The sequence below is a fragment of the Bolinopsis microptera genome, chromosome 9 (assembly GCF_026151205.1).
Source record: "Bolinopsis microptera isolate Bmic1 chromosome 9, MBARI_Bmic_1.0, whole genome shotgun sequence".
NCBI lineage: Eukaryota > Metazoa > Ctenophora > Tentaculata > Lobata > Bolinopsidae > Bolinopsis > Bolinopsis microptera.
The window spans coordinates 12,027,020-12,043,137 of NC_087080.1; the positions used below are offsets into that span (position 1 = coordinate 12,027,020).

A 16,118-nucleotide genomic window follows, 5' to 3' on the forward strand; every position below is an offset into this window, starting at 1 on the left:
ACCTTCAAATGGGGGTAACAAGGAGTAACAAGCGTTGCAAGTGTTCCATAATACTAAGATCTTTCTCCTACTGAGCAGAACCTTCCCCTTAAAAGTAAACAAATCGCCTCTCTACGACAATCCAGATCTATTAAGTAGCAGAGACGATCATTAAGGAGACTTCGATATCTATCAGGATCATGATTATACTGCCGTGAGAACTAAGCACTCCGGGATTTAACACATAATATTTGTTTTCTCGATTTCATTCATATTTAGACATAATCGGTGTAGATAATTGGTTATACGTAGAATAATTGGACATAATTTTATGCTAAGTTGTACTTGCGTCTGCGGAAATATACGTGGTGAACGGTCATACACCGCAAATGCTGAAAAAAGTAGATCTTACCTATCATAAAATCACCGCCCGTACCGTACACGACTGAGTTATGACTGCTTCAAGAAATTCTGTATCATATGATGTATTGCCATGGCAACCAAAACTCCATCGGGAGATCGGCTAGTAACGCATAATATACCTACAGTATCAAAACATATCATAGCAACATTCCAGAGATTCTGATTAGCTTATGTGCGTGTGTGTGTGTGTGTGTAAGAAAATGTATTATACAGTCTGCTAGAACATTCCGTTTACACATGGTAAGATAGTAAATAGGCCGATAATAACTGCCCATTGCATTAACAAGTTGTTCAATTTATCTCCGAATTACACACAAATTTCAGAAATGATAGATCTGTGCCGAACTAAGATTTTCTGAAAGTCTCGTAGACTTTAATCAATTACAGAGGGTTGTGGACACTGGCCACCCCCTCTATTTCACTATTATAGTTGAAACTAGTATAGATTACAATACTTTTACAAAAGTCGAAACAGTAATATATATAATATAAACACCAATTTGTAGGATACTTTAAATCACACCAAAATTGTTCCCAGATTAATGCAATGAAATCTGATGATGTCTTTTCAGTGAAAAAGAGGCCACACTGTAATTGATTAAAGTTTACGAAACGTTTAGAAAATGAGTTATATTACTTGCAACTATAACTAAGATAAATTGAGTATCAATATCCGGCCCAGTAAAGGCTTACTGGGCTTATCGACCTAAGAGGACAGCCCCCTGAGTGGATTGCAAGACAGTCTCATTGTGATTCTGATGGGCCCAGTTAGAAAAGCCTGATTGTGCACAGAACATCAGCTGTATTTGTTCTTAATAGCTTGATCTGCAAGAAGAAGCAAGGCGCTTTAAACTGGTGTTGAGGTTGAGGGTAGATAATAGATTTCGCCAATCTCTTCCTTCAAACCATTTCCGATGGTTTGATCGATGGTTCCTGTTATATATGACAATCAAGGCTAACCAGCCTGAAACGATAACACCGCAAACGTTTGCTATACATTGAGTGATGCATCACGTTTCCATCCAACACATTTTAAAACGGTCATAAACCGGCTAAATTTAAATAACCAACTTCAGATTTTACAAGGGCCGAACAGGGTTTTAATATTAAATCTGATAAATTTAGTCAAACATATTTCTGTTAACACAGTTTTATAACTATAGACTTAGTCGCTGCTGGACAGTTCCGCCTAACCTAGATCAAGCTACCACGAGAAGATTCAAGAATTTAAAACCAATTGTGAGCTTAAGATCATAGCAGTTATAGACTTAGAACCAAATTATATTGGCAGATTATTATCTCTGTAATAACAGACTTTACGATATCATGGAATAAAGTAAATCATGAAATATCTCTTTTACGACACAGGACTCCGTGTTTAAAGAAGGATTGAATAACGGCTGGAAAAATGTAACTGGATATCTGCCACAGTGCTGCTTTTATTAAGGTTGAAGTAACTTTTAGCACATAAAGAAGTCTGGTTGCTAGGTTTTGATTGATCGTATAATAACAAATAAAAATAAGTTAAGACTACAAAAACGGTCAATAGAAACTAATTATAATACCTGTATCGAGAACTCGACTTCAAGTACTATCATTCTGCCAAATTATGTCATATCTTGAGACTATTGATAGCTTCCTGAAACAGTTTTGAGTCAACATTTTCGTGATATTCTAGAAATTGAAACAATTCTCATCTTTTAAAAAGTAGATTGCATTAAATGCCATAGAATGGAATTTATTGAAATCTACTTTTTAAATTCTAAGAATTTGTTGATTTATTAAAATTCTGTCTCAATTAAGGGTACACGCAATGTAGTTCGACACACGTTCATGCTAGGCACCCTTTTAACCCCCTCTATGGTGAAGATGAGGATGGTAAGTACAAGTAATGTGAGGAGAGGATGGGTACCATTTAGTACATTTAAGCTGTAGGTGTAAAGTAGCTCTTAGTCGAGGAGTATATAAATGACGGCACGACAAGGTTCTGCAACAGATCTCTGAACATGTTATCTTGTGAGCGCCGAGTGAACACTTAAATAAAAACACTTATAAAAACAAGGCCAGCGATGGAAGACAGTTCATTGACTGCTAGCTGGGAGGGAAAAAGCAGGTACAGACGACCGAAAGGAGTCGTGGTTTGGGATCCTGAGTGGGTCTCGATATTGGATAGTGTTGTCATATACGGGCCTTATAATATTCTCAAGGTCACCAAGACGGCACAGTCTTATGGCGGGAGGTAACGGTACCATCTAAAAAACAGATTGCTGAATCATACGAGTAAAAACTCTACCTGTACAGCAGTCTTACAGCAGACTGAGATTAAAGCGCAAGAATGGGTGCTGTTATAATTTGCGTTTAAAGTTTTAGCACCTGGAATCTGTTAACAGTTTTTAGAAGCTGAGTAGGCTAGTACGGGATAGTAGGGAAGAAGTAGCTCACTGTTCCAGATGGATCTACTTCTCATCAAGGAAGAGGGAGTGGGTAGGTTTTTGTGAAAAATCATGATACGAACTTTGATGAACCCATAATAATATAGTGCAAGGATAGCATTCTCATAAGTTCTACCCTTGCTACAGTGCACAATGTAAATACTTAGTGATATCAAGCTGCAATCTAAAATTTATTAATTGAATCTCATTATCACTTCAAATCTTACCTGTGCAGTCTAGCCTGATTGCGACATCGTTAGAAGTGAGAGATAAAAGACATTCAATTGTAATCCAATTCTGCGAGAGAAGATTTGCCCAGACAGCTGACAAGAATGTATTACCATACTTCCTGTAAATGTGGTAGTTATTAAGTCCTATCAACCTTGGATATTATTTCAGTATGTTGTTTTACGTGGGCAACATCGTAAATTACACACACTATAAACTATAGCACTAATCCTATGCTGCAGTGTCAATAAAAATGGAAGTACAAATCACAACAAAATGTAAACGAGCACACAAATTCAGGTTAATCCATGCTAGTATAGTTAGTTAATCTAAAAATAACCATAAGACAAATTAACCAATCTCCAAGCCACATTCTTGGTTGTAGCGAGATGCACCACTGGGCCTGACATCGTGAATCAACATTCTTGGTAATTACGTAAGACACGAAGGAAACGTTTATAAAAGTTCACTAAAAGAGAACTAAGTGACTTATACCGGCGCCTCTTCACTGTAAACAACACTGGAAACTTTTCCCGTGCCATCTCTGCTGCCGGGTCATCCCAAGACTCTCCTAACCCACTGAAGGAAGACCAACGTCATGTCTCAGAGTACGGTCTAAAAAACTTTGTGTTAACATAAAACTTGGCCTTTATCGTGCCTTGGTATGAGATCCCATAGAATGCAGCCCTCTACAGAGCGCTAGAATACCCTAAAATTCAAAAACAAACAAGCCTCACGAGATCAAGTCGCTGTAATGTCCTGGAACATTCAGGACAGTACAGGAGACGGATCTAACAAATTTGAAAATAACGAATTTCTGACAATCCTCAAACAAGCAAACATTCTGTGTCTCCAAGAAACTAAGAAGCAGGTTAAAATCGAAGGATACCTTTCCTTTAATAGCAACCGCAAAAACTCTCGCTCAGGAGGGGTCTGCATTCTTGCTGAAAATGATTTAAGAAAAGGTGTTTCCTGTGTGCCTTGTAGTGAATCTGACGATATTATTGTTGTTAAACTTGACAAAAACTTTTGTTAGCTTTATTTTGATCTATTTTTAGTATGTTATTATATTAGCCCTGCATATTCGTCCTATGTCAAGAAATATCCAGACTGTACTGCTAAGACCTTCTCTGCTCTTGACACCCTCTGTATTAGACTACGTCAAAAAGAGGCATATCTACGAATTATCAAAATACCTGATGTTCGAAAAAGTCTGACAAGGTTTCGTATCAGCTGCCACAACCTCTACATTGAAAGTTGCAGATACGAAACCCCCCTTGTACCAAGTGAAGAACGTTGGTGCACCTACTGCTTTTTCAGCAAAGGGCTCAAGCCTATTGAGGACGAAAGTCACGTATTGATTGACTGTTTGCTCTACTCCTCAGTTAGGGAAAAATTCAATTTCCATCCCCAAAACATTGTTGACCTAGTCGGTTTGCTCTCCAACAAAACTTTAGATCCTACCACACTCACTGCCACAGCAAGAGCAATCCATTCATTTCTCTCTGTGAACGAACATTATACAGCCTATTATAAGAGCCCAGACTTCCACTCAAATACTGGCAAGTGCATAATGCTATAGGACCTTAAAATAAAATTGAACCATACAAACTCGATTAATCTATTTTTCTAAAACTAGCATTATATAACATTTCTAAATTATCCCTACACACTTGTAAATAATTAGAATTGTGTAACCTAAATTATTTCAGAATTACAACTATTGTGTACTCAGTAAAGTAATTATCACTTTTGTATCCTTTGTATCCTTGTATCCTTGTATCCATGTCTTTATAAAATCACTCACTCACAAAAATTGCCGACCCAATATCTATTGAAGTGGCGAAGATCGGCCAGACCGAGTATTACCATCCCATCCTTCTAGAGTTCATCACAAGTAGCACCCACCTTGAAGATTTTTGACACCCAGACACACCCCTTTGGCACACCCCAGCTCAACAAAACTTTGGATATAATCTTACATGCTCCCGATTGTCCCGAAGGAATCCCTGTTTATCATCAGCACTTTCACTAGGTCACCAGCTTTTTCACTGAAATCATCAGCCTTTTCACTGAAGTCATCAATCAGCCCTTTCAATAAAGATTTTAGCTCGTGTTCTAAACTACAAAACTTATCAAATTGTTCAAGTTCTAATAAAGCGATCACGACTGTTCTGTCAAAGCACTAGCAACTACTCAACTAGGAAGGTTCTTTAAAATTCTTTGAAGGGTCATAATTACTCAAATCTCTTGCTAACAATCAAGTTGTTGTTTCCTAGTTCTACAATTAAACGAATACAAAAATTACAGCCTTTCAGGTTTACATTTTTTGATATCCAGCTCAACATACGGTTTTGATACCAATAATGGGTATATACCGATGATCGTGTTAATAAATATTTGATTATATTACCATGAAACTTAGTATTGAAGTTTAAACTCTTTCTTGTGTAAGAATAACCTAAAGAAAAACGTACTAGTGTACTGTTACCAGTTACGGAAAGCAACTATTTAATTAAATTGAAGATAAATAAACAGAATACAGATGCACGATCCACAATACAAATACCAACTTAATCGACGGACAAATTGAGGAAATGAAAATTTCTTTTGGAAACGAGCTATATATAAGGCTAGGACGTAGCGCTCGACTCCAAATTGAAGTAAAATTAATACGCGATCTAACGAGTTGAACTGCCACTTTTTTGGCAGTTCGAATGTTGGAATTTCCACTACTGTGGTTGCGAGAAGCATTATTGGATGCGCGCGCGCGACCCAGTAGTGCATCGCGCTACAAGGGGTCACCACGTGATACAAGGGACCCCAGGCTAATAGGGACATAAACTATTATGTTCATAAATAAATATTCGGCGGAATGAAAGGCTGAGCGCCGCCCAGTAATCTTTACTATACCGGCTGCGTGTGTTAGTAAGGTGATTGCATCTTTACCCAGCGTGTTTAAGTTTACTGACTGTACACGTAACACGTGATACAATTAAGCCAATCAGAGAACAAGAATCTGCATCACCTGGGGCTACCCCAAGTAAGGCTATAAACCCCCAGGTAACGCTATAAGACCCCAGGTAAGGCTATAATGTTCATAAACATAATGAAGATTCGCGGCGGAATGATTACTGGGCCGCGCTCAGCCTGTCATTCCGCCGAATCTCTATTAATGAACATAATAGCCTGATTTCCCCAGGCAAAATAGCCTGAGGTCCGGCCCCAGGTAACGGAATGACAAATGACAGATGACAGGCTGTCGGCTGAGCGCTGCCTTCTCATACGTTGCATGTATGACCCGCCGCGCACGAGTGCGCGGCTCCCCCTGTATCGTCGAAACTCTACAGGGGTGTATAGTGAAGCGACAGTGGGGGTCACCACGTGATACAACCGCCGCCCAGAGTTGGAAACTTGGTTTTCCCAATTTTTGCTCTTGGTGACGCAAATTTTATGATACGAACATTTGACCGAAAACCGGTCAAATGCGCCGCCTATTTTCTCGCAACCACGGTATATCGGCGAAATGCACTACTGGGCCTTGCCGAGCTGCAATGGATTGACATTGTGAATCAATTATTTTATTTTCGGAGAAAGACCCTAATCGTTACCTGGCACACCAGTTCCTGTGCAGGGCGCTCTTTTCAAGCTTCCTGGACAGAAAGCTTGTAGTTGTATTTGTATGTGATTGCAAGTTTATAACCTATCAAGACGTACTGCGCTGAGTTCAACTCGTCGGCGGTCTTGAAACAAATATTTTGCGTGTATGGTGTATGGTGTATCACCCGTCAAGTACGTGAGCACTTACGTGAGAGGAGATCGAGAGAGCGAGCAATTAAATAAACTAGCAAGCAGACAAGCTAGGTAACCCTAATTGGTAATGCAATGTTTTCTGCACTTCGTAGCACTTGTACTTGCCAATTTTACAAAACGATATTTTTCTAAAGTAAAGGGATTGTAGCGCGATGCACTACTGGGTCGCGCGCGCATCAAATAATGCTTCTCGCGCATCAAATAATGCTTCTCGCAACCAACTCTTCGGTAGATCGGCGGGATGCACCACTGTGCCTCACCGAGCTGCGAAGGATTGACATCGTGAATCAAGTAAAGGGACAGTTGAAATTTACTTAATATATGATGTATTTTCAAACGCTTATTCAGAACATGCAATTAAATGACTTACTTCAAACTTGCATGGCACGCCAGGCCCTAGTGCCTAGTGTGACGTTCGCGGTGCTTTTTTCAAGCTTTCTGAATAGGAATATACTTAATTGACGATGTCAATTCATCGCAGCTCTGAGCTCGGCGCGGCACAGTAAAGCATCTCGCCGATCTAGCGATGGGAAGCCTCATTGAGTGCGCGGCGCGGCACAGTAACGCATCGCGCTACAAGAATATACATAATACTGAATACAGTATAGTACAGTATAGTACATGAAAGAAACTAAACGAGCAACAAACTAGCAGTAGCAAGCGACAAGCGAGGCGCTCACGAGTGCGCGGCTGTATTGTGTATATAATAGCGTGACTTTCACCCCGATACTAAATGAAATGACAATGAGGGTCACAACGTGATACAAAGCGCCATAAGTTGGCACCGAATTTTTGTTTCCGATTTTGATAAATTGGGTACCAAATTAAAAGTTGCCTCTCAGTTGTCAGTGTGAATAATAGTAAAACAAATTCATCGTGCAGCACGATAAGGTCGAGCTGTATCATGTGCATGGGCCTCTGCCCTCTTGTACATTGCAAGAATGGCCTGGGAAAAGGACGAAAAACGGATAATTTTTCGCGTAAAAAGCCTACGGATATCCTAAACTCAACAAACGCATCAAAAACCTAAACCATGGTGTAAGCAAGAATTACGATTATCTCAGAAAATTATATCATTATCTTGAAGAGAAATATATATCTAAATCTAATCGCGCTATACTTTTTGTCCATTTTATACAATTACAACGCGAGAAACGTCTATGTGCAATTTCACTTAATGGTGCTTCCCGGTTAATTTGTATTATTTAGTCTTTACACTTTCAACTTATGGTCTGATTAGAAGGTGTAGGACTCTCATAAATAGGTTACAAAGCTTTTTACTAAAATTTCATGCTCGAAGCAGTGCCCGTTTTGCGTAATAAGGGAAACCGATATTCATATAGTTGACTTTCGTGATTATATATGCAAATTTTTAAAAAATGCAAGCTCAATTCTGTGGAGAGTGAGTTTTGTACGTCTACCAGTCCGTGGCAAGCTTACACTTCACACGAGAAGTTTTGTTGTGTAGTTTTGTTTGTATCCGTTTTTAGCGGACCACACGGCGGATAGACAGTCCAGTTTCAAAATAACTTTTACCCTGAATCCTAACCCTGCAACTCCGCCAACTGAAACTAAACGGGTCCGCACGGCAACAGAATCAATCAATAAATCGGTAAAGGAGCTGACCATTCTGGCTCCCTTGAGGTAACCAACACCAGATCTATCACCATAACGACTGTCTCTGTCACCATATTAACAACCGTCACCACCACACTATCATGTTGGTGCTAGGATTAATAGTGGTCACCACACTGGCCTACATCTCACAGCTGGTCTGGAATGTTCTCACTAACTACAGAAAACACCAACATATTCCTATGCCTCCTGAAGATGGCTGGCTGGTCGGACATCTCGTTACCATCACAAAACATCGCTTCGATCAGACGTAAGCCATGTCTTTTACCACCTTGAATACCACTTTTCCCACCTCGAATACCCCGTTCTTAAAAGTTTTAATAGCATGGGGAGACTTTCCAAGTACGGGGATTTGAGAGATCAAATTCAATGCTGCTTGCTGATTGGCTAATGGCTGTCACATGTCAAAACCAACGGGCTCCATATCTCTAAGCTTTTGCCCATATCTAAGAGGCTTAGAGGCTGATTCTGTACTTATTCAGTAATAACATAATGTAATTTTAACATGACAGATTGATACAAGCCATAGCAAAATACACAAAGCAGTGTGGAGAGGTTTTCCATATACGACTGATGACTCATTGCCTGGTAATACTCTTAATGTTAAGATATTTTAACTTTCGCTTTCACTTTCACTTTGATCTAACTTTTACTATCACTATAGCTTTTACTTTCATGTTTGTTTCAATGCCTGGTTAAACAGCAAATTTTCTTGTAAAGATCGTGAATTATTTAATCTTTCTTCCTCGAATATTATTCAATGACAGATTTATTAACTTATATCTCTAGTTTATAACTTATTAACTATCAATTCCTTCTTTTTGGTAGATAGTTGTTCACGACCCAGTGATTCTAAAAGAGATTCTAAACGACCCAGACAACTTCCCAAAGAACAACAGTGTCATCAACAGACGGTTTGGGAAGCAGAAAGTGCTGGGTGAGCACAGCTTTCTCTCATCTCAAGGAGGTAAATACTTGAACTGCTTACTTTGTACTTGTCTACAGCAATTTTATATCACTAAACTTAACATAGTATTCAGGGTAGCCCCACTATAGCCAGTCAGATAGTTCAGGACCAAATCCCTTTGAAGTCGGTTTTATTACGCCCATCTCCAAGTGCATGGTTTACCATATTACCAAGTGCATGGTTTACCATATTAGATACAACTACCTGTTTGGTTTTTACCAGTAGACAGAAAAACTTTGATGAACATTGCTAGCCATGCTCCCAGATGAATTAATATATAGTTTATAGGTCTACTGTTAAAACGGGAAAATGATCCAAATAAAGCTGTCTATCGATATTTATAAATGCTATTCAGTTCATCATTATAACTTCAGGAGATGTTTGGTTTCACAAAAGGAAAAGTATGGCCAAGTTTCTCAACCATTTAAATATCCGAAAATACTTCGACAACGTCAGGTTTGGAGTTGGATTAGAACGTCCATTATTAGATCTTTACTAATATTACGCAACTGCGTTACCATACAAAATACTGAGTTATAATCCCACTTAAAGATTTAATCATTAATCGACATATTATTTCATCATGTATTTATGACAGCATTATAGACTGACAGGGACACTTATTTACCCCTCCCATTCACCCCTCCCTCACTCGCACCCCTTCCTCCCTCTCACCCTCCCTCTAACCCCTCCTTCACTATCACCCTCCCTCTCACCCTCCTTCTCACCCCTCCCACTCACCCTCCCTCTTACCCTCCTTCTCACCCCTCCCTCTCACCCTCCCTCTCACCCTCCCCTCACCCTCCCTCTCACCCCTCCCTCTCACCCCTCCTTCTCACCCTCCCTCTCACCCTCTCACTTACCCCTCCCTCTCACCCTCCCTCTCACCCTCCCTCTCGACCCTCCCACTCACCCTCCCTCTTACCCTCCTTCTCACCCCTCCCTCTCACCCTCCCTCTCACCCTCCCTCTCACCCTCCCTCTCACCCCTCCCTCTCACCCCTCCCTCTCACCCTCCCTCTCACCCTCCCTCCCACCCCTCCCTCTCACCCTCCCTCTCACCCTCCCTATCACCCCTCCCTCTCACCCTCCTTCTCATCCCTCCCTCTCACCCTCCTTCTCACCCCTCCCTCTCACCCTCCCTCTCGCCCTCTCACTCAACCCTCCCTCTCACCCCTCCCTCTCACCCTCCTTCTCGCCCCTCCCTCTCACCCTCCCTCTCACCCTCTCACTCACCCCTCCCTCTCACCCCTCCCTCTCACCCTCCCTCTCACCCCTCCCTCTCACCCTCCCTCCCACCCCTCCCTCTTACCCCTCCCTCTCACCCCTCCCTCTCACCCTCCCTCAGATCAGCGACAGAGCAATTATTACTGGAGGTTCAGGAGAAAGCTAACGGTAAGGAAATTCTGGATCTGAATGATATCAGTGGTGGTGTTGTCACCTCTATCATAGGCCAACTTGGACTCGACAACGGTATTGAGATGGTTCGTGTAATCCAGTGTTTGTTGGCGAAACTTGAATTTGTGGATGCGGATCAATAACAAAACAATTCGGTCACCATCCTTATCTTGTTTGGCGCGTTTTTCTCTAAAAGTGGTCACTACGTTTGCTTGCACTTCCAAGTTATTTATAAATTTATATACACAACTATTTAAAAACTGTAATGTAAACCACAGTAATGTGTGTTTGCAGGGTTCTCCCAATTGTAAGGAAATAGCAAGTGCAATTCACGTAATGATCACAGAGATGAACACGGCATTCTTTACGCCCTTCTACCATTACACCCCTGGAATCTGGGAGAAACACAAGAAACTGGTTAGTGAAGTTGTTAGTCACGTTGAATGGATTAAAAGTTTTAGAGATTTTGGAAGAATTGTTGGTTGATTTGACACTTGACACACCGTCATCCCAGGTTATGGAGAAGATCATATTTCTGAGATCTAAGTGCGCTGATATTCTTAAAATAAGAAGGGAACAGATGAAGCTGGTTAGTTCTGGTGCCTGTCAGCCATTTATTTAGCGGATCGAAAGTAATTTAGCTGAATATCTGCAAAATAGAATTGTTAAAGTTATTTGGATTTTCTTCCTTCAACGGACGACCTAAAATTAAACAGGGCATCGCAGCAGAAGAAGATATTATAGCGCACATTGTGAAGATGAACGACTCTCAGTTTCCAGAACAAGACGAGTTTATCATTGACGATATTATGACAGTATTTCTAGCAAGTGTTAGTATCCTGAGTACACTTTATCATTTCTTAAACCATGTTCGAGACAGGATCGTCGGCTAAAAGTTCTTAAAATTACGTTCATTCTTAGCGATAGAATAAATGTCGTTGCATGGGAGCATTGCTTCGTCTTTTTCAGGTTTAGGTAAAAATTCATCAAAATTCAATTTATCTACCTCATTTGATTCCATTACATTGCGTTTAGTGTCTGTAGACAGTTGAACTTTTCTTTTCTCAGGAAAACACACCAAGGACAATAGTTATGTGTCTAGCGTTTCTGGTAAGGAATCCTCACCAACTAGGGAAGCTACTGTTCGAGATAGACAGCGTGCTGAAAGACAAGCAGGTCCCGGACATTGACGATCTGGATAAACTGAAGTACACTGAAATGGTAGGTGTGTTGGTTGCAACAGTTGACAAGGTTACATTGCAACAGTTACAATGGTTACTGTTTTAGGTTATTGTTTGTTCTCGTGTATTTTCTGAACGACACTGACTTTTTGTTTTCATCAACTATCCCAAATGAACAGTTTTAAGTATGTTTTAAGGTTTAAACTTTTTAAAATAACTAAAAGTTCTCCCTCCCCTTAAAGACGATTCTAGAGACCTTGAGACTGTATCCAGCGGTATCCCGGAACTCCAGAATATCTCGACAAGAGCGAACCCTGAACAACATTACCTTCCCTGCGGGTTCAAGAACAGTCACTTTCTACGAGCTGTTCCACAAGAATGAGAAGTACTGGAAGGACCCGGAGGAGTTTAGACCGCTGAGATTCGCCGAGACAAAGAACAGAGTTCCTTACACTTATCTCTCTTTTCTAGCTGGACCCAGGTCGTGTCTGGGCAAACCTCTTGCTATCATGCAGATGAAGACCATTCTTGCTTCTTTGGTAGGGTGTTCGTATTAACATATGATCGGTACTTATGTCGTGGTTTTCCATAATAGCCAAACACTTTTAGATGCTCCAGCTGATTGTTATCTTTCTGACTATCGCTCTGTTAAGGAACTGTTAGTGTAAAGTATAAATCCTCTCCTTGTGTTTAAAATTAAACAATCCTCAGTTACGACACTACAAGTTCGCCCATCTTCCCGGGGAGGAGGAGATTAAGATCATGCAGAGTTACGTACTACTGAAACTGTCTCAAGGGTTCAGATGCACTGTAGTCCCCCGGGATCACTCCCGTCCCAGAACCAGAAATCTCTCCAGGTTTAAGAGTGGGAATTAGAAAATTGTTTCTTTCTCGCATTTTGAAATACTGCTGCTCGTTCAAAGTTTGATCTGAAGTTCACTAACAACAATACTCTCCCAGATTCCCGGAGAAAGCAGCACTCTTTTCCTCAAGGAAAACAGCAATTCACTCAGTTCCGGATGTTACGAGAATATTCGACCCTCCCGTTCTACCTTAGTCGTAGGAGCTGGACTCCTTTACCAATATCATCGGTTAAACTCTGAAAACTCTTGACCTGACAGATTATATTTGAGATAGAACCATGACTTCCAACTAGTATATTTTTATATGAACTTCTGGAGTACGAACTTTTTCAGGAAAACTGATCTTTTTGGAACTGAAATGATCAAGTTATCTAGGTTATTGTAGGAACTCAATTAGATTATAACTCGATTAGGTTATTGTAGGATATTATAGGTTACCCATTACAGAAACTTATAGTGAATGTTCATCTTGGTGGCGCATTATTTGCCTACATAGTTACATAATCATATCACTAATACTAATACTCATAATCATACAAGTAATTCCGTGCTTACAGAGTGAGATATCATAATCAGTGGAAGTATATGGCTAACAGAGTTACAGTTGTTGTTTGCAAGTATAAACTACCGTATGTGCTCGATTGTTTCAATTATAAGTCAAAGTGTTATGAACACGTTTTCCATGCAAATAGCAATACAGTTCAAGTTACTTGAACCATACTTGATTCAAGTATGGTTGAGGTTGCTTCTTTTAAGTATTTGTATATATTGGAGAGTTATTATTGATAAAGTGAGTTCTGAAGAAATATTCATGAAATCAGCAAAGAATTTAGAATCATACACTGTTTCAGTTGCTTGATGAGGAGAAGCTGTCGCTTTAAAAATAACATATTTGATAATAAAGGATCAACATTTTTGTTCGAATTTGATGATGAATTAAACAGGAATTAAACATAAAATGACCAAGGAGAACACTAACGATCACTCGTCTTGGTAATACATCAATTCATAAATTGATGTATTACCAAGACGTTGTATAAAATATGATAAAAAACGCCATCACGGATCGGAAAATTGAGCGGCCATCCACAAAAGAAAAGCGGCCGCATTTCTTGTTAAAAGTTGATTTTTGCCAACGTAACAACTTTTCAAATCGATTTTACAACATTAAGGAGTAATTTTATCCAAAATTTGAGGTCATATTGAATTGTTAAATAATTGTTGAAGCATTCTCAAAATCTACAACAAAGTTTTTTTAGTTTTCTCCTTCATAAAGATATTCGCTTTTTGAAGAATAATTTTATAAAACTCCCTTGGGTTGTGGAGCTCAGTTCAGCTTCCTATGGGTCTATATTGTGCATTAGGATAGTTTAAAAGTTGTGAATTTAAAAGTTGCACACGTGGGGACACGCCCAAACCTGATTAAGATATCGTTATGTGGCAAAGTTTGCTCATATCCTCATATCATCAAACTGGAATGAACGTGTCCATATACTTCACGACAAATACAATCTGTCGCAAAACAGGGGTCCAGAAAACCCACTTCTCGATACACCCGAAACTTGAAACTTTTTTGCAGTCGATTTGGTCAACGTCTAGAGTCTCTAGAAGCCCTGCAAAATTTCAGATCTCAATCTCAATTTTAGCATGGTTTTTAAGGCACATGAAAATGGTGATTTTGGGTTTTTACCGAATTTCGTATAACACTAACAGTGCGGGCGCGTATTTTATGCAAATTTCTTAAAAATCTCCACATTACTATTTCTTATTCCTGTCATCATCGACATTGAATTAGAATGTTTTAAACTAAAAACAAACCTTCTGGAAGACTTCCGATGAATCTTAATGTCCGGAAAAGGGTAAAGGGGTATAATAGTATAGTGATGATAATGGCAACGGTCGTGCTTGCCAGCACTGTGATTTCGAATGTGATATAAGTAGAGGTTATTCTGTTAGCTTCCGGACAATAATGAAAAGATTTCCGTCGTTAACTTAGGCACAATAAATTACTCCGTCAACTGTGCCAATTCTGGTAAAAAGTTTGAAATGCAAAACATATTTTTTGAAAAAACTATCACGAACTTTAACTTGAAAGTCGACATTATAATTGAACGACGTTTATTTGGATGGCATTTCACGTTACGTAACCATCGTTCAATTGATGTCCTTGTACCAAAAAGTGTCCAAATAATTCTCAATGCTGTATAATGAACTCGTTATACAATTTGGTTGTGGAACTGTAACAGACACTAACAATGATAGAGGTTGCAGTTCTCGTATTATTTACATCATAGCTATAAAAATAGAGTCGGCTTGCTTGAATAGAATCTAAAGTTCAATGTAAAATTCTAAGTGATTTTAATACTAAACTCAATAAGTGTTATGTGCACGTCCGACATGTGAGCCCATCGCATGTTCCTCAAGTGGCAGTATAAAGCGAGTAATACAATCCATATTTACCCAATTTATAGTTCTAAATTTTAAATAGCTAATCACCTCACCCTTCTTTGTTGTGACTTTTCCTACCCTAAATTAAAAAACTACCATAGTGAAATCAAGTATTTTAGTGCGCCTAAAATTGAATACTGAAAGGCCGCATCTCCACAATACTTTTGTCCATCTTTAGTCCTTTGTAAATTGTCTTTCTGTGTCCTTCATTCATTTACATGAAGGAGTAAAACCGTTTGGCCCAAAGGTATTCGGTATTCTATGTCATCCGGGAATTCTATTACAAATAAACGCATCGGGCGACATAAAATTATATTGCTGTCCTTACATGTCAACCGGAAATCCAGAGTTAAATCCAAACCATTGACAGTGATAACTTCGTTTGGAGTTTGAACAGTTGGGGACAGGTTGCACAGCCTCTCCCCCCACAGTTTTGGCTGACGGTGAAAGAATCCGTTTCGGAGCACGAACTGAGTTTTCTATTTCGCACTACTGTGTTGCCTATAGATGGCTGTTTACGTAGTGCAAACAATATCTGTACGTCTCCGCATAACTCTACTCTTTATCATGATAATATTTAGATTTTGTAAAAATTGTTAATCTTCTTTCACTCTTTCTAGTACTATGTACAAAAAAAGCATACATATTCTGAGGGAAAAGATCCTTTTTCCTCGTGGCAGCCACCCTCTGTCGAGACTAAATTATACGTAAAAAACTGCACATAATCCCAACTACGACACAGACTTAGCAAG

At 39.6% G+C, this 16,118-nt stretch overlaps 1 protein-coding gene across 1 annotated transcript; it reads left to right on the plus strand.

Annotated features, from left to right (window-relative positions):
• Positions 1 to 8,320: 8,320 nt before the first annotated feature.
• Positions 8,321 to 13,749, plus strand: LOC134821299 (cholesterol 24-hydroxylase-like). Its single transcript, XM_063832021.1, has 12 exons — positions 8,321 to 8,760; positions 9,023 to 9,098; positions 9,339 to 9,477; positions 9,852 to 9,933; positions 10,825 to 10,960; positions 11,169 to 11,291; positions 11,389 to 11,463; positions 11,591 to 11,704; positions 11,943 to 12,095; positions 12,298 to 12,594; positions 12,767 to 12,912; positions 13,016 to 13,749. The coding sequence occupies exons 1-12, from the start codon at positions 8,594 to 8,596 to the stop codon at positions 13,110 to 13,112; spliced, it is 1,605 nt and encodes a 534-aa protein (XP_063688091.1). The 5' UTR covers positions 8,321 to 8,593; the 3' UTR covers positions 13,113 to 13,749.
• Positions 13,750 to 16,118: the final 2,369 nt, after the last annotated feature.

Coding starts and splice junctions, on each gene's coding strand:
- LOC134821299 (XM_063832021.1), top strand. CDS start 8,594: ATGTTGGTGCTAGGATTAATAGTGGTCACCACACTGGCCTACATCTCA. Junction 9,934..10,824: donor AAATACTTCGACAACGTCAG/GTTTGGAGTTGG, acceptor ACCCTCCCTCAG/ATCAGCGACAGAGCAATTAT. Junction 12,913..13,015: donor AGAACCAGAAATCTCTCCAG/GTTTAAGAGTGG, acceptor ATACTCTCCCAG/ATTCCCGGAGAAAGCAGCAC.